General features: G+C 38.5%; 1 protein-coding gene across 1 annotated transcript in view; it reads left to right on the forward strand.

The window, feature by feature from the left end:
- Positions 1-22,010, forward strand: part of CFAP47 (cilia and flagella associated protein 47) — a 369,488-nt gene that overhangs the window by 64,643 nt on the left and 282,835 nt on the right. The window contains exons 17-21 of the mRNA XM_051827003.2: positions 244-366; positions 1,772-1,903; positions 2,734-2,811; positions 8,549-8,693; positions 12,943-13,037. Coding sequence (XP_051682963.2) covers positions 244-366; positions 1,772-1,903; positions 2,734-2,811; positions 8,549-8,693; positions 12,943-13,037 — 573 coding nt within the window. The remainder of the gene's footprint in view (positions 1-243; positions 367-1,771; positions 1,904-2,733; positions 2,812-8,548; positions 8,694-12,942; positions 13,038-22,010) is intronic.

Genomic DNA, 22,010 nt, shown 5'->3' on the forward strand with positions numbered 1-22,010 from the left:
TTTTTTTTTTAATCAAAACCAAAGTATAAAAACCTGTGGAATTTGTTTTGCATGTTGCGACATATTGAATGCATAATATAGGAGGATTATAATTTTTATTTCATTTTATTTCTGTAACCATATATTTGGTTATTTTATATGTAATATATGTGTAATTAAAATAATTCAGCTTTGTTACCAAAACAGACATTTTGTTTAAAGTTATGTCAACTGCATTTTCCCCTTTCCTCCTGTAATTATTAGGTTGGTCCCACCAAGGTTACATTTTTGGAGCCAAGGATACTCTTCAACAACTGCCCTCAAGGTTTAACAACTTGGAGGAAAGCCATTCTTCATAATGTAGGGCAAAATCATGGTTATTTCAAGGTAATACAGAATGTTGGTCATTTATTACTTTGATCAGATCACATTATGTTTAAATAAGTCTTTGTGCCATGAATCCATGAAATTAATATTTTACTCCCCATAAATGGACTCTTGCTAATTTTTAGATATTTCATATGAGAATTTCCTGAATGCTGTTAATCCAATATGGACTTTTAATTTTGCCTAAGAATTGTGTCTCTCATTCCCTTCTTTACTTGGCCTCTCCCTCACTTCTCTTCCTACCTTTTTTTCCGTCTGTTATTTGATTTTATTGAAGAACAGGGTGCTTGAAAAAGTTTGAAATTTACATTATTAATTAAAGTTACACATCATATTTAGTTACATACTTTTGCTTTCTCTTAACTTCACCCTACAATCAGTACTGTTATGTTAGCAACTGGGGCCTACATCAAAGCCATTGCAAAGGTAGTCTGTGAGTATTTATAGTTGTTGCTCTTAACTTGAGGGAGGGGCAAAGTGGTCACAGAGTTTTTTTTCACTGAAAAATATATTAAGATGTCTCCTCCAGTGATGATATTATGAGGATATTTCAAAAAGTTTATGGAAAATAGAATTGAAAGATAATGTATTTTGATGTAAAAAAAATTGTAATCCACGCATAGTTTTCTCACAATAAACATTTTCCATGAACTATGTGAAGAGTACTTGAAGAGGTTAGTGTTTCGGATCTTTCATTCAAACTTTCGATTATCATGTCTTTTGTGCCATATCAATTCTGGCCAACACAAGGATATGCGTAGACCCTCTTGTAGTATACATCTTCATAATTAGTTCTGACTTAGATCGTCTAACTATTCCCCTAATTCCCAAAATTATCTTGATGAATTTCCTATTAGATTATTCTGGTTTAAATCATGATAAATAGGCCTAAATTGGTTTTTGACAAACCATACCATAAATCCTTGGTAATTTACTTATAAATTTTTTGAAGATTAAATCAACATCTTTAATGTTAGGCTTTCTATCATGGATTTCATAAAGAAGAGATTACTTTATCATACTGCTTCGCACTAACTTTGCTTTCAGTTTTAGGATCAAGGAAAGACAAAAATGTCAAACTAGGATGTTGTCATCTTCTTTAACAGTTACATCTCATCCTTTTAAATTTTACAGTTTTGCAAACATTCCAGATAATATATTTCATCATTCTATTTGAACTTGAAGGTGCTACTACTGAAAGTTCTCTTTGGTGAATTTGGATTATAATTCCTAGTTGTAGCTCAAACTATTTTTGTGTCTAGTGTTTTCAAACCCTATTACAATACTGTCTCATGTCCTGTGCCTAGGATCCTCTCTCTAGTAAATAGTGTGTAAGATTTCCTATGAAATCTTTGAAACAGCAATTTAAGGATAATGTAGCATTTCTGCAAATTTTCAATTACAGGTTTGTGACCAGAGTATTTTGCCTACCATTAATATTGTTCCAGCCGAAGGAATAATTCCATTTGGGGGAATAACTATTCTCAATATTTCCTGTACACCCATTACAGCAGAAAAATTTGATACAAGAGCAAAGGTATATCTATACATATGTGTTTTTATACCTTATATATCTCTAGGTGGTTTATTTGGTTGCTTAAAATATTTATAATAGCAGATATACTACCATCAAATCTTCATATGATTATTCTTAGAAAACTTGTTTTAATTATTTTATCAGTTGACGATAGCATTTAAAGTTATGATACAAAAGAGTAATTTTTAAAATTTCTACTGTTTTCTAAAAATTTAAGTAACTCTGAAGATGTATAGTTTGTGGAGGTCTAAAAAGAAGCAATCTCATACATATTATCTAATATAAAATTGAGTAGCAGAACTTGAAGTATATTTGCAGAAAATATTTTTATTTATTTATTTGAAAGGCAGAGTGATAAGAAAGAGAGAGAAAGATAGATCTTCTATACATTACTCCCCCAAATGTCTGTAGCGTCCAGGGCAACTAGGCTGAAGCCAGGATCCCAGAATGCCATCCAGATATCCCACATGGGTGGCAGGGTCACAAGTACTTGGACCATCATCCACTGCCTTCCCAGGCCCATTAGCAGGAAGATGGATCAGAAGTGCAGCAGCCTGGAATTAAAACCACACTCTAATATGGGATGTGAATATCCCAAGTGGCAATTTATCCTGCTGTGCCACAACACCCACCTGAACACTCATTTTTATTAGGAGTATCAATTCTGCAAAATAATAAATGTGATGCCAACTTCTGGAGTAACTCTTTTACATTTATATGTTCTTATGTTTTAAATTGTAAAATGTTATGTAATGCAATATGGTATTTCAGCAATACATGATTTCATTTTAATGTGATTTCTACAAAATTTTATATTTCTCCTAAATAAGGTTGCTATCCGCCATGCAAATGTCATAGATCTTAGGATTGGTGGATCTGTGGAGATTCCTGATGTTGAAATCAGTCCTGTGAGTGTATTACCTATTTCTGTGGTCAATTTATGAATGTGGTAACTTTTATTTGTTAATATGTTCCTAATCAGCCCATTTACGTTTAGGGATATTTTACTACATTTAAATTGATATATATATATATATGTATATATAAAACTATGTATACATTTGTACATGTATATACATGTAAGTATATATGTAAGTGATGAAACAGAATATTGAATGAAGGTTTAAGAATTAACCAATGTTTTTTTCTTCATAATATTTGTTGAACTCTTTACTTAGTGTAGTATTAATCTAATGAGTATAAGGTAACAGAAAATAGATCTTTGTAAAAATTAAGAGAGGAAATATGAGAGGGAGAAGGAGGAAGAAGGGTTGGAGCATGGGTGGGAGGGAAGGTAGGGTGGGGTGTATAACTATGTTCATGAATCTATATATATGAAATCCGTGCAATTCGTATATCTTAAATAAAATTGCTTGCCTATAGTATCACCATATATGTATGAATCTTTTAATCCATTATTATTTAGTTTAGTTTTTTGGGTTTTTGAGCTTTTTTCTTTTTTTTAAAGATTTATTTATTTATTTGAAAGGCAGACTTACAGAGAGGCTGAGGCAGAGAGAGAGAGAGAGAGAGAGAGGTCTTCCATCCGCTATCCACTGGTTCACTCCCCAGGTGGCTACAACAGCCAGAGCTGTGCCTATCCAAAGCCAGGAGATTCTACCGGGTCTTGCACGTGGGTGCAGGGGCCCAATGACTTGGGCCATCTTCTACTGCTTTCCCAGGCCACAGCAGAGAGCTAGATCAGAAGAGGAGCAGACAGGACTTGAACCGGCGCTCATATGGGGTGCCAGCACTGCATGTGGCAGCTTTACCTGCTATGCCAGTGCACTGGCCCCCATTTTTGAGCTTTTTAAAAATAATTTATTTATTTGAAAGACAGAGTTAGAGAGAGAGAGGAACTTCCATCTGCTGGCTCACTGCCCAAATGGCCGCAATAGCTGGAACTAAGCTGATCTGAAGCCAGGAGCCAGGAGCTTCTTCCGTGTCTCCCACATGGGCGCAGGGGCCCAAGGACTTGGGCATCTTCCACTGCTTTCCCAGGTCACAGCAGAGAGCTGGATCGGAAGTGGAGCAGCTGGGACTCAAAAGGTGCCATATGGGAAGCAGGCACTGCAGGCGGCGGCTTTACGGGCTACGCCACAGCGCCGGCCCCTATTTTTGAACTTTATAACAAAGACCTACTGTTTGTATGGTGAGTTACTTTTAATTAAATATTGTGTTTCAACATTCACGTAAGATGCTTGTAACTGCATTTTATTCATTAACACTGCTGCATAATACTTCTTTGTGTAGACATACTATATATATAACTCATTGTGCTGTTCATGCAGGTGTTTCTTTTTGTTATTGCAAATACTGTCGCTGTGACCATTCACATTCATATTTTCTGAGGTACATATACAAGAGTCTCTCCAGGAGTGGACCTCTTGAGGTCTGAGTATGTACATATTGACTTCACAAGATAATTTCATTTTTAAAAGATTTATTTATTTATTTGAAAGTGGAGTTATAGAGAGAAGGAGCGGCAGAGAGAGAGAGAGGTCTTCCATCCACTGGTTCACTGCCTGAATGGCTGAAAAGGCAGGAGCTGGGCCATTCCGAAGCCAGGAGCCAAGAGCTTCTTCTGGGTCTCTCACATGAGTGCAGGGCCCCAAGCACTTGAGCCATCCTCTACTGCTTTCCTAGGCCATAAGTAGAAAGCTGGATAGGACAAAGAGCAGCAAGGACACGAAGTGCAGCCCATATGGGATGCCAGCACTAGAAGCGGAAATTTAAATTACTATGCCATGGTGCCGGCCCCGACAAGATATTTTCTAAAATTCACTTTCAAGATTCCGTTGCTCTATAAGTTGCGTTGTTAGATTTTAGTTTTTGCCAGTCTGTTGAGTATAAAATGTTATCTCGCTGTGGTTTTGATTTCCATTTGCTAAATTATAGTCACATTTATTTTTTGAATTACTGTCTGTACACTGCTAAAATTTTGTTCTACAATTGGTAGAGTGCACATACACACACACACACACGCACACAATTTTTTTTTTCTGGTCAGAGGTTCAGGAATTAGATCTGGTGTCATCTGCCCAAAGAAACTGTTCTTGATTCTTTCCCTGATACCCTGTCACATGCTTCTCTATTGTGACATTTATAGGATGTTCTGAACATCTTATAGTATGGGAAAATCTCTAATATAATACATGCCAGATTATTTTTGGATTATTTACTTCTTTTTAGATTTAAAGACAGACCACAGTGTGGGAGAGAGAAACAGAAAGAGGGAGAAGGATAAGGACAGGGACAGGGACAGGAAGAGGGAGAGGGGGAGGGAGAGGAGGAAGGAGAAGGAGAGTCTGTCTGCTGATTTACTCCCCAAATACCTGCAATAGCCATGGTTAGGCCAGTCCGAAGCCAGGAATCTGGAACTCCATCTGGATCTCCCATGAGCCGTAAGGAATCAGGTACATGAACCATCATCTGCTACTCCTCAGTGTGTATGTTATTAGGAAGCTGAAATTAGAAGTGGAGCAGGGACTGGAACCCAAACTCTCTGACATGACAGCTTGTGTCCTCAGTGGCATCTTAGCCACTGCACCACAACACCTGCCACTACCTAAAATTTCATTTTTTTTCTCCCACTACTATTTAAGCACCTAACTCCATTCTAGTGCTGAACTAAGTTGAGAAAAATTAGATGATAAAGGTTCAATGACCACCTCAGACAGGGCCTCCTGTTAGTTTTGATTTTTTTATTGTTAAAAGAAATTTATTAATGCATTAGATTCTCAGGGTCACAGGAAATGCATGATAATTGCTATGACACAATTCTCATGAATTCTCATGTTAATGTAATATTAATGCGAAGAGAACAGATTCAATGTAGTTCATAGATATAATTTTAAGAATATACTGATACTTCCTTTCCTCTCCTTCTTTTTTTAATTTTTGAGATAGCATATTTTACATTTACATTATAGTCAAAGGCTTAATGCCTCACTAAATAAAGAGTTCACCAAAATTCTAGGGTCTGGTTGTAAGCTATAATTTTCTAACATCTCTTTTATTCCATGATGAATGTTAAATCCAAATAGACTGACAAATAATAAGCTAGCTTGTCCCAGGCTATGGTGATTTCTGCAGATTAAATGCTAGTTTCCAGAGCGCATTTTCCCCCCATTGCTGTAGTGTCAGTGTACTTCTTTGAAAAATATAAGACAATATTGAGACATTTTTTCACTGTTACCTCATTCTAAAGTCATTTGGGGAATGCTTTGCGTGTTATGGTATAACTGCATAATTTAAAGTATTTTGTGTTATATGTTTATCAGTATGCACTTATGTTGGATTTTAGCTGTAGCTGACTTTTAAAAATCATGTCTAGCATCAACAAATATTTTTGGTAATATGTTAACTAAGTGTATGGTATGGGCTATGGCATTGACTATGTGATTTAATGACAATATGGCATTTTATCCAATTGAACATATATGCAAGGCCAGATTGAGAGTGGTTTAAAAAAAGTATTTCAAGAAGCTGGGTGATGTGTCATATCTAATCAGTTCCTGATTTTTGTTATATATGTACAAAGAATTGAGTTTTCATTACCCATTTTAGATTTGATAAACTTTATGTATAGAACTAGATTCATATTTAAATGAAATAAAAGCCAGTTCACATTAATATAGTATATTCCTCAATATTGGAATACTATTGCCTCAATCTCTTTTTAATGTTATATGTAATTCTTTTGCTAAGGAACTGTAGGCTATCTATAGTTACTCTACCACAGAGAGGAAGCTTTTTTTTTCAGGATTTATTTTATTTATTTTAAATGCAGAGTTACAGAGAGAGGGAGAGGCAGAGAGATCTTCCATCCATTGGTTCACTCCCCAAGTGTTCACTAGGGCTGGGGCTGGACCAGACAGAAGCCAGTAGCCAAGAGCTTCTTCCCGTTCTCCCACCTGTGTGCAGGAGCCCAAGCACTAGGACCATCTTGTGCTGCTTTCTCAGGCACATTAGCAGGGAGCTGGATGGGAAGTGAACAGCTGGGATTCAAACTGGTGCACATATGGGATACCAGCATCACAGTTATAGGCTTTCTCCCAATAGGCTGCAAAGCCAACTCCCAACACAGAGAGGAATCTTATGGAATTTTGTGGTCTAGATACGTGCCTAGCTTGTGAATTAAAGTTCAAATACATTTCTTATATATGAGCATATTTCAAAGTATTCATAGACAAATGTAATTAAAAGGCAATGCAAATTTTCCATGAACATTTTGAAGACCCCTAATATTGAATGTAGTTTTCATATCGATGCTAGGGATAGGAAAATGAATGAAGCTTAAGATTCAGTAGTAGAAATATATATAAACAAATGGACTATGCGATACCACAGTGTCATTAATTGTGGTTGATCTAACTAACGTTTGTTGGATACATGATATAAGGTCAAGTTGGGGGTAGGAATTTGGCACAGAGATTATAATGTTGTTTGGGACACCTACATGTCCTGTAAGAGTGCCTGGATTTGCGTCTCAACTCTGTTCCTCATTCCAGCTTCTTGCAAATGCTTTCCCTATGAGACAGCTGATGATGGCTTGAGTAATTGGAACTCTGCAACCATGTGGGAGACTTTGATTGTGTTTCCAGATCTCGGCTTTGGCCTGGTGCAGCCCTAGCTGTTGCAGGCATTTGGGAAGTCAATCAATGGATAGAAGATCTGTCTGTGTTTGTCCTTCTCTGCTCTGCTGTGTGTGTGTGTCTATCTTCCTTTTATTTTTTAAAAGAATTTGTTTATTTACTTGAAAGAATTACAGAGAGGCAGAGGCAGAGAGAGAAACATTTTCCATCTCCTGGTTCACTCCCCAATTGGCCACAGTGGCTGGAGCTGCGCCAATCCAATGCCAGGAGTCAGGAGCTTCTTCTGGGTCTCCCATGTGCGTCTGGGACCCAAGCACTTGGGCCATCCTCCACTGCCTTCCCAGGCCACAGCAGAGAGCTGGATGAGAAGAAAAGCAGCTGAGATTCAAACTGATGCCCATATGGGATGCTGGCACTGCAAGAGGCAACTTTACCCCCTACACCACAACTTTAGTCCCATCTATATTCCTTTTAAATAAACATGAAAAAAATTTAAAGTTAAAAATTTAAAAAGTGATGATTACAAATTAGAGCCTACACAGAAGAGGGAAGCATCAGCTATTGGTTGGAAATGACAGATCACACAGTTTGCTGGTATATTAAGAGATAGGGTGAGAACAGAGCTAGTTGAGACTGAATCATATCACAGGGGAAGGTCATGGTGAACTTTATGAGCTATGCCTTTGAGCTTATACATTGTACTGTATGATACCATATTTGACAGGGAACCATCAAATTTTAAGACAGGAAGTGATATGGTCGGATTCTTAATTAGTTTAGTTGTATCTTAGATAGGAGGAGAGAAATTACATGGAAAGTTGTGAGTTACTAATTTCATATCGTAACATCATTTAGGAGGTGACAGTTTCAGGATTAATGGAATTTGGTTACTGATACATATGGGAGGTGGGGGAGAGGAAGGAAATGTGATTAATTTCCATAGAGTTCTAATTTGAGTTAATAATTTTCTTGATGAAAATAGAAATGATTTTAGTTTATATTTTTTCAATACTCTAATTTCTAATTATTATTTGTCTTTTAATGTTAGGATATGTTTAACTTCAATGGCACCTATGCTGGTTCTACCCAAATTATTCCATTTGTAGTAAAAAATAAAGGTATGACACCTGCCACAGTGGAATTCAGTTTAGAAAACATCCAGTATTTTTCAATTACTCTTAAAGATAAAGCAGGTATTTATTTTATACTATTATGATATTTATGTAAAAATAGTTCTAAATTTCTCTAAGGTATAATTCTTAAATATAATTTGATAAAGACAATTATTTTTTAAATATTTATTTATTTGAAAATCAGAGTTAGAGAAAAAAAATTCCATCCATTGGTTCACTCCTCAGGTGGCTGTCAATTATTTTTAAATATTTTGAATGACTCAGTGCATGTTTTTCCTATCTTCTGTAAGTACTCATGGTTTTACTTCTAGAAACTCCTCAGTTTGAGTGTCAGAACAACTTGTTAATACATGATATATATCCATGCTTATCAGTTGGTTTAAAGTAGTATATTAAGCATGCTATGCCTAAGTAGACACTATGTATGAAAATGAAATTGATAATTACTGGCTTTATTCACTCAATAATTTTACATAATGTCTTTGGGGAGCTCTATATGTTTACCCATGTGTTAGGTATTTTTATGTTTAATTAGATGGAAAGAAAAAATGCATTTTATAAGTGAATTTTATCTTTTTACTCCAGGGGCTGGTAAACTAAGTTCTTTGGACACAATTTAGTCCAATAGCCATTTCTATAAATTTTTATTAGAACACACACTGATTTATTTGTGCATTGCTTACGACTAACTTCAAACTATAATGGCAATTGAATGGTTGTATAGAAACATACGCCTCACAAAGCCCAAAATATTTACTCTCTGAAACCAAAAGTTTCCCAATATTTGTTTTATTCATTTCTTTTTCAGTGAGTATTGATTGAATCTCAATTACAAGCTAGATACTACCGTTTGATTCCGTAAAGATAAAAGATATTTTACATGTCGTCAAGAAGTGAGCTGTAAATTTGTCAGTTAGAATCTCAGTAGTACACAGAAAACTCACCCAGACGGTTTAGCTGAAGAGAGTTTAATATAGGAATCATCTATGGAGGTTGGGGCAGGTTTGCTGGTGAATTCCCTGATGGAATTCAACCAGAGGAAGAAGAGCAAGAACTAACAGAACACAGAAAGATGGCTTTTGGATCTAGGTGGTGTGCAGAAACCACTCATAACAGTAGGAGAGCGCAACAAAGAACTAAGCTATTCTATACAATGTGATAGATACCACAAGCCAAGTCCATGTAAGAGGCTAAGGGAACATATGCAAAGAAAAACTAACCGAGACTTAGAAAAAAAAAAAAAAAGGAACCAAGGAACCATTTCTTGGAGATGATGATTCCGAACCAAACATTGAAAATTGGAGGGGAGATACATAAGCAAAGAATGTTTGTGTGAAAGAATGCAGGTGAAGTAGTTCAGGATACACAGAGTAGAAACAGGAATGGAAGAGCAAGTGCTATCCATATAATCAAGGGCCTCTTGTTGACTTTTATCCCGAAGATTAGGCAGCACTATTGCAGGAGTTATTATATTCAGGCATTGGCATGTTTAGGTCTGCACTACACTAATTTTCTTTATGACACAGAATTGAGAATGAGTTAGGGTGGGTGGGTGAGCACAACCAGGGAAGGACCAGTTAGAAATTGTAGTCATACAGGTGAGAAGGATCCAGGCAATGATGCTGGAGATGGGAAGGAAGAGAGTACACGTATGGTACTGAGAAAATAGCAGTGTTCTGGCTTGGTCACAGGTGTTAGGGAACAGAAGGAAATCTCTAGTCATTTCTGGTTTGGTTCTACGAAATACGTGACTGGAGGTACAATTCACAGTTGATGGAATTGCAGGAGAATTTGATTGGGCAGGCATGTTGTGTTTGAGAAGCCTGTACAACAGCCCGGGAAAGATAATAGTAGTCAGTTGGAAATAATATGGAATCTATAGTCACTTTATAAGAATTCTAGATATTGAATATTTTTTAGCTTTAACACTCTACACTGACAGCCCCATATTACTTTCATGCATCTCGGTCAGTGGATCAATGACTCTTCTTAGTTATTCTGAAGAGCTACTCTACAAAGTGCCTGTCTTTCCTCCATTCGGCCTTTACACTGAAGCCTCAAGCCTTCCCTGTAGGACACTGCATCAACCTTTGAAATGCTTTCCCCGTCTCCAAGTCTTTTTCTTTCTTTCTTTTCTTTTTTATTTTGGTCATACCTATTCCAGAGCGTAGTCTTGTTAAACCAAAGATCGAGCACATCTACTTAAAAAGCTCCGCTGAGTCCCTATTACCAATAGCAGTGTTGCTCAGCCACAGGCTGCTGAAACAGTCTTGGTGGTGCACAAGTTGATTGTGATAATTATTAAAAATTTGCAATAAAGTATATTCTTAGAATATCCTTAGAAGTTCACTTATTATTACAAATATTTAAAGGTACAAATGGTATTCTGACAACTCGGTTTTTAAAATGATCATTTCAGGATTGCTTGATAAAGTAACTTACAGGAGAGAAAATGATGAGAAATAATTGAGTATGAACCTACCTTCTTATTCTAGTCACTTCTGCCATTATAGACACCATAGGCTGCCTGTGCTGGAGCTATATGGTGTTATGCATTTTCTTCCAATAGCACTGGGCTTCTCTTGTAGAATGGCTCATGCTTTTGTCTCTGCATCCCGAGATCCCTCACTTTTATAAACTAGCTCCAATCTCTGAGTTCTATGAGGCATGAGTTCCATCTCTACTCTTGTATATCAGTTGTTTTGTGCCTTTGCTCCCTTAGGATATTGTGTAAGTCTTATCACAGATAGAACCAAATCTAGCCTGTTATCAAAGGGATCTTTGTACATGTTTGTTGTTCTGATAGACTGTATGCTCATGAGGTCAAGGATCACATTTATAACACTTGTTTTCTACTAGAGTTGTCTGATTAAATAATGTACACATTATAGGTACTCAGGAAATAGTTGTTGAAGCTATAGTGGATTGCTGAATTTCATAAGCTGCAAGTTTATATGTATTGCAAATTTACGAAGATTGGTTTATTAATTTATTTTATTATATTTTCTATATTTTTAGATATATATCCATTCTAGATAGATATTCTTTACTGTATGTTTTTATCATTTCCCACACTACAAACAGGGCATGTACCAGTACATAGGCAATAAATCTTGTTGTTTCATGGTTTTCCCATCATACCAAGGGTGAGTGAAATAAGCGGGACAGATGAAGTTGTTGAAATTCATTTCTAACAAAGGAAATTGAAATGACTAATATTCATTGGATTAATCAGAAAAACTTAGGGGGAAAATAAGATCATTAGAATTGTTTAGATGTGAACAAAGTTTCCACTGTAACATGCATTTAGTCGTTCAGGAATTTGTTTAACAAGTTTAAGTTTTATAATTTTTGGCTTTGAAATTTGCATCACTGTAGAACAACAAGTGGTATTTGTCCCTTTGGGATTGGCTTATTTCACTCAACATAATGTTTTCCAAATTCCTAACAGGGATCACTTTTCAGTTAAAATTTAAACACCTAAGAATAATTGTGTGTTAATTACAGAGTTCAACCAATGGTACTAGAACAAAAAAAAATACTAAAATGGATAAAGTATTACATTGTACATCAACCGTCAGGACAAGAACTGATCAAGTCACTGAGGACAATTGTTTATGAATCTTTGCCTAATGCCTTTATTCCTGGAGTGGTTCCTTTCTGTCAAGATTTTTTTCTTGTACAAAGAAATGGGATTTCTCTTTTTAAAATTAACTATATTGTTTTTAATAAGCTAGTTTTTGAAATCTATTTCACATTTGGAAACAAATAGTTAATAATATATGCTTCAAAAATGCTGAGAATAAATGTCAAAAACGCATTACAGAAAACAATGGACAAATGTGGGGTGATGAATTTGTGTTTTTTTCTTTGTGGACTATGATGCATCAGAGAGAATCTGAGGCTCCCTTGTTCCAAATTGACTGGAAGGAGAGCCTCCTGGGTGTTCTGGGACTTGTGATTCAGCAATGCCTTGCTGTTCTCCTTTATTCTTTTCCATATGCATGTGACTATTACTAAGATATGCTTGGTGAACTTTGAAACTTTTTTGTTGTTGTTTTTAGGATATATATATTGTTTCTGATTGGCTAATTAAATATTTTTTCCATATCTGGATATCAGTTTTACTGATTAAAATCTTGATATTATGAGTGATTCTTTACCAAACTGATGCAATTCTTCCCAACTATTTCAGTAATTACTTGTTAGTGTTGATGCAGTTTTTTAAAGTTCACATTTCTGTACTGAATAATGGCACTGTAGATATTGTCCGGCTGTATTTCATCTATAACTTTTTACTGTCTTTTAGGGAAATTTACAAATGCTACAGCTCCTTATTTATATTCTTTGGAATTAGAGGAAAATTCATCTGTGGAATGTGAGATGATATTTTCTCCTGAAGTAGTAAGTTCAGCTTTTTATTTTACTCATTTCCTGGAAAGTAGCAGAATACCTAACCAAGAAACTGTCAAAGATTACCTAAGTTCCGCTTATAATGGATCTTTTTCTGAATTGTGTGCATGCTGGGGCATATCCTGTAGTTTAGTGAAATGATTGCTAGTGTGCCTGGCTTGTGCTTGTAGAGTGCTTGTAGGAGGTGCATAGGACAGACAAAAGGGATCGATGGTTGTATGGCCTTTCACTTGATCTCTAAAAAATTTAAGATATGACATGTTGTGAAGAAGATAAAAATTTAGGCTGATTAAAATAATCACATATATTTGAGCTAACATGTGCTTCTCCTCCTCCCCCTCCTCCTCTTTCTTCTTCTTCTGATTGGTGTATGGTGTACGATTAATACTCTTGGAATCACTACCCAAAATTACCAAAGACATGTTATGAGGATCTAAGAGGGGTTCCTCTGTTGCTGGTTGCTTTTATTGTTCCCCTTGATGTCTAGTAATTTTATTTAAAAAAAAAAACCAGCAAAATGAGAAACAAATGAACAAAATTAAAGAAACACTGTCTCCTGGAATGTGCTCACAAGAAAGGGGTGCAATTGGTCAAGCTTCAGGAGCCATCTCTGGGACAGAACTTGCCTCTGTTTACGCTATGAAAGGGCAGGTTGTTGCTGCCTTCTAAATAGGAATCAATTTTCTATTTAGCAATCAGTATAGAGTTCTTATTTCAAAACTTTTTATAAATCCAAGCATAGCTAGATTGATGACTTGTATGCTAAAAGTGTGGGATAAAATAGCTAAATGAAACTAATAACAAAGTAATACTGTACTGAATATTATAAAATATTTTTCTTCTTTCCTTTTTTTTTTTTTCTGAGAGGCAGAGTGGACAGTGAGAGAGAGAGACAGAGAGAAAGGTCTTCCTTTACCATTGGTTCACCCTCGAATGGCTGCCATGGCTCGCGCGCTGCGGCCAGCGTACCGCACTGATCCGATGACAGGAGCCAGGTGCTTCTCCTGGTCTCCCATGGGGTGCAGGGCCCAAGCACTTGCGCCATCCTCCACTGCACTCCCTGGCCACAGCAGAGAGCTGGCCTGGAAGAGGGGCAACCGGGACAGAATCCGGCGCCCCGACTGGGACTAGAACCTGGTGTGCTGGTGCCGCTAGGTGGAGGATTAGCCTATTGAGCCACGGCGCCAACCATTATCAAATATTATCTCGAATAATCTATTTTTCCATAATGTTACTTTTACTGTGGATGAAATCTTGTTTTAGGAACAATCATACTTGTTCTTTTGCTTACAGTGGGGAAATTTATAAGGTTTGAGGACAAGCACAGATCCTAGAAAATGATACTGATTTTATCATTCTTCAGTACCTCATGTCACTTGGGAATATGGTTTATGGATTAGGACACTTATGACTCTCATGGAATGATGTTGCCTATAAACATTCATTCTTGTATCTTATCCAGGTTTAGACAAGTCCAATAGAAGATGCAGCAAATGCTACTTTTTTGAGATAAAAGTAAATGAAAATTCTTTTATCTTATACACAAAATTAAGTGTTCTCCCATGCATTCTGTGTTATTGTTTTCTATGGATTTGGTGTTATCTGCCTATGCTCATGAATAATTACATTTAGATAGATCCAGTTTAGCAAGGTTATCAATAAAGAAGACAGCATTTTTCACTTTTAGAAAATCATCTTAGGGCCGGCGCCGTGGCTCACTAGGCTAATCCTCCGCCTTGCGGCGCTGGCACACCGGGTTCTAGTCCCGGTCGGGGTGCCAGATTCTGTCCCGGTTGCCCCTCTTCCAGGCCAGCTCTCTGCTGTGGCCAGGGAGTGCAGTGGAGGATGGCGCAAGTGCTTGGGCCCTGCACCCCATGGGAGACCAGGAGAAGCACCTGGCTCCTGCCATCGGATCAGCGCAGTGCGCCGGCCGCAGCTGCCATTGGAGGGTGAACCAACGGCAAAGGAAGACCTTTCTCTCTGTCTCTCTCTCTCACTGTCCACTCTGCCTGTCAAAAAAAAAAATCATCTTAGGATTTTTTCTTTTGGCCTAACTTAGGTTATCAAATATTGTCAGAATAGAAAGATTATTTAAATTTTTGTTTTAACTTTTCAGTGAAGGATTTTTCAATGTATGAAATATTATGAAAATATAATATTTGATTAATTTAGTCTTCTATTTGTCCATCTAATTTAGACAAAAGCATAATTAACAAGGTGCTTTGAAGAATTTCAGAGGATGTTTTTAATTTTTATAGTATTCTAGTATCTTCCAAGAGCTACCCATCTCTCTCATACCTTATCTGCAAATTTTGTCAGCATCAACTTATATTTTAAGTATTAAAAATTTTATGTTATTTTATTTGAAAGGGAGAGAGGAAGGAGGTCCACTGGTTGACTCTTCAAATGCCCACAACATCTGGGGCTAGGCCAGGTAGAAGCCAGGATCCTAGAACTCAATCTGGGTCTCCCATGTGGCTGGCAGGGACCCAAGTATTGAGCCATCGCCTGCTGCTTCCCTAGGTGCCCATTAGCAGGAAGTTGGAACTGGAAGCAGAGCTGGGATTCAAATCAGCCACTCCAAGGTGGGGTGCAATGATCTAGGGCAACTTTTTTTTTTGTAATATCTGTAACATAATATATATGTATATATTTACTTGAGAGGTAGAGTTACAGACAGAGAAAGGAGGAGAGAGAGAGAGAAAGATCTATCTCCTGGTTAATTCCCCATATGGCTGCATTGGCCAGAGCTGAGCAGATCTGAAGCCAGGAGCCAGAAGCCAGAACCTTCTTCCAGGTCTCCCACACAGGTGCAGGGGCCCAAGCACTTGGGCCATCTTTAACTGCTTTCCCAGGCTGTCAGCAGTAAGCTAGATCTGAAGAGGAACAGCAAGGACACAAATGGTACCCATATGGAATGCTGGCACCACAAGTGGAAGCTTAGCTTACTGTGCCACAACACCAGCCCCTCCAGGCAGTTTCTTAATGTTTCAAAATCCAACTCCTAAAAACATAAATTCATCGATGTTTTCTTCCTGATTACTAAGGTTTACTGTCATTTTTTTTTTTTGACAGGCAGAGTTAGACAGTGAGAGAGAGAGAGACAGAGAGAAAGGTCTTCCTTCCATTGGTTCGCCCCCAAAATGGCCGCTACAGCCGGTGCACTGCGCTGATCCGAAGCCAGGAGCCAGGTGCTTCTCCTGGTCTCCCATGCGGGTGCAGGTCCCAAGCACTTGGACCATCCTCCACTGCACTCCCGGGCCACAGCAGAGAGCTGGACTGGAAGAGGAGCAACTGGGACAGAATCCGGCTCCCCAACCGGGACTAGAACCGGGCTGCCGGTGCTGCAGGTGGAGGATTAGCCAAGTGAGCAACAGAGCCGGCTACTGTCAGATTTAAATATAAAATTTAGAGGTGCAGAAAGAATAAATCCCACCCTAAATCCTAATACTTAAAATGACCACTGGTAAAATTTTGGTATATCTAGTTCTCTGCCTCTGTGCCTATATTACTACATTTGTAAGTTTACTGAAATATTTTATCAACTATTTTAATTCATATTTTTACTGATTATATTAATTAAAGTGTTGTGGGCTATTTTTGTCTTGGTTGGTATTCCAAATACAATTTCATTTTTTATGGATAATGTATTTTTATAGCTGTGCTATGTCATGGTAACGTCACTAATCTCAATGTGCACTTTGTATTTTCCTCCTTTTGTTGTGAACTGTAATACAAAAAATACAGTTGTAGATAAATTCTCTTACATTTAAATTAATAAATGTATTGTGGCTTCTTTTGTGACACTCTGTGTAATTTAGCTATATTGAGATAAATCTAAGACAACTCAGTTAAAAATGATTGTATCTGGATTTGTGTGGTGTCTGTATGTGTGTACATGTATATGTGATGGTACAAGGAAGAGAATGTTTATTATTTAAAAAATAAGCTTTATTATTTAAAAATAAGCTTTTCTTTTCAAACATGTATTCGGATAATTTAATTTTTAAAAACTCTAAATAAAAGGAACTAACTAAAGTAGTCCTTTTGAAATCGGACATGACCCCCTAAAATGTATACAAATAAATGGCCTTTTAGAGTTCCCCAGAAGTGCTATCTGGGGTGCCACATATGCTACCGGAATTTGGGGTGCCATACGATATCACCATGGGCTTATTACTAAACCCCCAATATCAATAAGCCCGAGAGGGTTCTTGCATAATACTTAGAGAAGAATTCTAAATACCGGCACAGACAAACGAGGCAGCATGGTACGTTTTAAGCTTTTATTTAGTACAAGAGGTATCTAGGAAAGTGAGGGTTTAGTTCAGGATGGAGCGAGGGGAAAGTCTGGCAACTGGGGTAGCGTCCATACCACTCAGAGAGTAGGCCAAAGCCACGTGCAGCAGGCACCTCAAGCTGCTATCCACTGCCTATCACCAGCAGCAAAGCAGAGGCTGAGAGCCTTTTGGGACACTCCCTGCTTTTTATATATTTTCCACAGGGGAGTGGCTTGTGGCCAGGTGGACGCTCAGGTATGGTCAGGTAGAGCCTGATGTCACATGGGGCGTGGCGAAGGTATCAGGTAGGGCATGAAGTCACACAGGGGCGTGGTGAAGGCGTGGTCTTCCAGCTCACAAACCTAATCAATTTTAGCCTGTATGCCTGCCTACTTCACTTTTGTGACAAGTTAATAATTTGAATCATGAAGGTATGGCATTCTGCAGAATGCCCTCATCTTTGAGGTACATAGAATTATGCAGACATGGACATAGATACATACTTTTAAATAAGGAAAAAGACCCTGTTTAGTGCAGTATCTTAAACCATAGATTTTTTTTAACATGATTTTTAAAGATTTATTTATTTGAAAGGCAGAGTTACAGAGAGGCAGAGACAGAGAGAGAGACAGAGAGGTCTTCCATCCATTGGTTCACTCCCCAGATGGCCCCAATGGCCAGAGCTGTGCTGATCTAAACCAGGAGCCAAGAGCTTCTTCTGGGTCTCCCACTTGGTGCAGGGGACCAAGAACATGGGCCATCTTCTATTGCTTTCCCAGACCACAGCAGAGAGCTGGATCAGAAGTGGAGCAGCCAGAACTTGAACCGGCACCCATATGGGATGCCAGCACTTCAGGCAGTGGCCTTATCTGGTATGCCACAGCACTGACCCCAAGCCATAGATTTTATTTTATTTTATTTATTGACAAGCAAAGTTAGACAGTGAGAGAGAGAGAAAGGTCTTCCTTCCATTGGTTCACCCCCCCAAATGGTCGCTACAGCCAGCGCGCTGTGCTGATCCGAAGCCAGGAGCCAGGTGTTTCCTCCTGGTCTCCCTTGCAGGTGCAGGGCCCAAACACTTGGGCCATCCTCCCCTGGCTTCCCAGGCCACAGCAGAGAGCTAGACTGGAAGAGGAGCAACCGGGACAGAATCCGGCACCCCAACCGGGACTAGAACCTGGGCTGCCAGTGCCTCATGCAGAGGATTAGCCTAATGAGCCGCGGTGCTGGCCAAGCCATAGATTTTAAAATATGTTGACATATTGTTATCTTTCCTTAATAATTCTATATTATGATTTTGTATTTTCATATACAATGAAAATATATGTGAAAATGTTCTACTTAAGGGTTACTCAAAATTGGAAATATTTATAATCCAACTTAAATTTCTTACATTATTTTTTGGGAGAATGTATTTTTAATATGATATTTTTACTCCAGTTCACTATTTAGCAGTATCAACAATTAAAATCTTATTAATCTGTTCCTTAATGTTTAGACTGTGGCTCTTCTAGGGTTCTGTATTCTGATTACAAAAATAAAATATGTATATTTACAGTTCTATAGAGTGCCACACTTTGCTTAAAATTGTGAATCACTCCACATCAACTGGGTATTATAAACAGAGATTTACTTAGCCTATTGGAGTGTAATTCAGTCTAATAATGAGAATGGCATATAAAATCCTGCAGAGACAGCAACACCCTGTGAGAATTTGCTCCATAACTTTGTGCCAGAAAGGTAGATTTATTATCTGCTCTCTAGTCATTTCAAATGTCCTCCAGTGTATTTATAGCTAGGAGTAAGTTGTCGGTCTTTGTGTGCATATGAATATAAATAGACAATGAGTGCTGTCTTGGTTAACCCATGTAGCAGAAAAATGTGAAATCAGCAAAGCAAGATTAATTTATTCCTAGCTATAACCCTTCCCTTCTTACAGTATACCAGGTTTGAACACAATTGAAAGTGCATGTGGGCAATTGCACTTTTATTTGGCATCCTTGGCTGGACTCGTTCCTGTACTTTAAGTCATTCAAATGCCTCCTTTCTGTGTGCACCATTCACATGTCTTCTTCCCCATTTATATTACTCATTAGCCTCATGTAGCTATTTACAGTTTAAATTAGCTAAAGGGATTTTTTAAAAAATATATTTTCTCCATGATAATATATCACTTGATCTTAGCCAAAAGGCCGAGAAGCAATCATCATCATAACACTTATGTTTCAAGTTCTCGACATCCTCATGTGGCTACTGTAGAAGTCAGAACATTTCTAACATCACAGAGAGCTGCTTTGCATGGGACTGTGTGGCTCTTTCCCTATTATTACCCCTACTTTCCCACTGCTAGGGACCACGTTCTGCCCTGCGACACATGCCGGCTGATTTTCAGTGGCTAAGTTGCTGTGCAGCCGGCTGATGCTATTATCTTTGTTGCTTTACATTTGGCCTGTAGTTCTTAAATATGAGGGAGAATTGTTCTGTCTTTTTTCTACCAATCTTTGTCTGCCTTTGAGGATAGGCAACCCTTTGGATAAATGTTTCATGATGATTATTGAGTACTTTCAATCATTCTCACAGGAAGCTAAGAATAATCCTGTAAGGATTAAAAGAGAGGACATTTGAATGACAGCTGTTTCTTTTTGATTAATAAGCATTTTTGTCTACTAGCCCTGCCATGGCGACTGAAATACTTTGCTCACTAGAATAGCTTCTTTCACATTGACTTTGAATGACAGTATCTGGGAAAGTGCTCAGGCTAACAGATACCACAAAACTTTCAAAGTTTTGTTTCTTCATTAGATACTTCAGTAGTTTCCATTAATGATAGGCTAATCCTTTCTCTGTGTTTATTGGTTAGTTTTTGTGGTAAGGTTAATCTTGTATTCCTACAATTTTGCTAAGGTGATAAATCTTCCATGGGGAAGAATTCATTGAAACTTAATTTTGCATTTTGTGTAATCATAGAGATTCCTTGGGTGAATACACTTTTTATGCAAATTGTGAGAATGTGAGTTAAGAGAAGTCAAATGCAGGGGCCAGCACTATGGCATAGTGGGTAAAGCTGCCTCCTGCATCCCATGTGGGCTCCGGTTCAACTCCCAGCTGCTCCACTCCTGATGCAGCTCTTTGCTATGGCCTTGGAAAGCATTGGAAGATGGCCCAAGTTCTTGGGCCCCTGCACCTGGGTGGGAGACCCAGAAGAAGCTCCTGCTCCTGGCTTCAGATCAGCACAGCTCTGGCCATTGTGGCCATTTGGGGAGTAAACCAGGGGGTTGAAGACATCTTCTCTCTCTCTCTCTGCCTCTACCTCTCTGTAACTTTGTCTTTCAAATAAAATAAATAATTTTTTTCTAAAAAAATAAGTCAAATTCAGTATGAATTCCCACATATACACAATTAAAAATTAACTTTCAACCTTGTGAATTCAGCACAGTGTTTGAGAAAATATGTATGATTCAGAAGAGAGAAAGGCTTCTTAGAAAAGTTTTAAATAAGAAACAGTTAAGGGATGAAATTAGTACATTGAATTATCTTGATCATCATCATCATTATCATAAAAAATAACATTAGGAGGCCGGCGCCGCGGCTCAATAGGCTAATCCTCCGCCTAGCGGCGCCGGCACACCGGGTTCTAGTCCCGGTCGGGGCGCCGGATTCTGTCCCGGTTACCCCTCTTCCAGGCCAGCCCTCTGCTGTGGCCAGGGAGTGCAGTGGAGGATGGCCCAGGTGCTTGGGCCCTGCACCCCATGGGAGACCAGGAAAAGCACCTGGCTCCTGGCTCCTGCCATCGGATCAGCGCGGTGCACCGGCCGCAGCGCGCCGGCCGCGGCGGCCATTGGAGGGTGAACCAACGGCAAAGGAAGACCTTTCTCTCTGTCTCTCTCTCTCACTATCCACTCTGCCTGTCAAAAAAAAAAAAAAAAAAAATAACATTAGGGTCAGTGTTGTGGTGCAGTGGATTGAGATGTCACCTGCGAAACTGGCATCCCATATGGGTGCTGGTTTGAGTCCCGGCTGCTCCACTTCTGATGCAGCTCCCTGCTAATGTGCTTGGCAAAGCAGTGGAAGATGGCCCAAGTGCTTGGTCTCCTGCACCCATGTGGGAGTCCTGTATGAAACTCCTGGCTACAGCCTGGCCCAGCCCTGTCTATTGCAACCATTTTCAGTGTAAACCAGCAAATGAAAGCTCTCTCTGTCTCTCCCACTCTCCCTCTGTAAGTCTGCCACTCCTTATCATTCCTTTAGGACCCAGCACTAAACTCCATGATAGTCAGGACTCAATGCCCAATTAATGTCGGAACTGAGTCCATGCCGACTCATATCGTTCTTTACTCCAGTTGTCCTCCAAAAACATAGTCTCTGGTAAATAGATTCTCACCCTGTCAGCTCTGATTCCTCTTCTGTATATTATTAATGTTTACCTGGGCTTCTTTTTCCTTCATGGTTTCTTCTTACTGGGAACATGGGTATCTTAAGGGCATTAGTTTTGTTATAACCTTTCCTGTGGAACTTTTATTATTACTATTACTATTATTTGAAAGACAGAGTTACAGAGAGAGAGAGATCTTCCATTCGCTGGTTCACTCCCCAAGTGATCCCAATGGCCAGGACTGAGCCAGGCCAAAGCCAGGATCCACAATGCAGGAGCTTCTTTGGATCTCCCATGTGTGTGCAGGGGCCC

This window comes from Oryctolagus cuniculus, chromosome X (assembly GCF_964237555.1).
Source record: "Oryctolagus cuniculus chromosome X, mOryCun1.1, whole genome shotgun sequence".
Lineage (NCBI taxonomy): Eukaryota > Metazoa > Chordata > Mammalia > Lagomorpha > Leporidae > Oryctolagus > Oryctolagus cuniculus.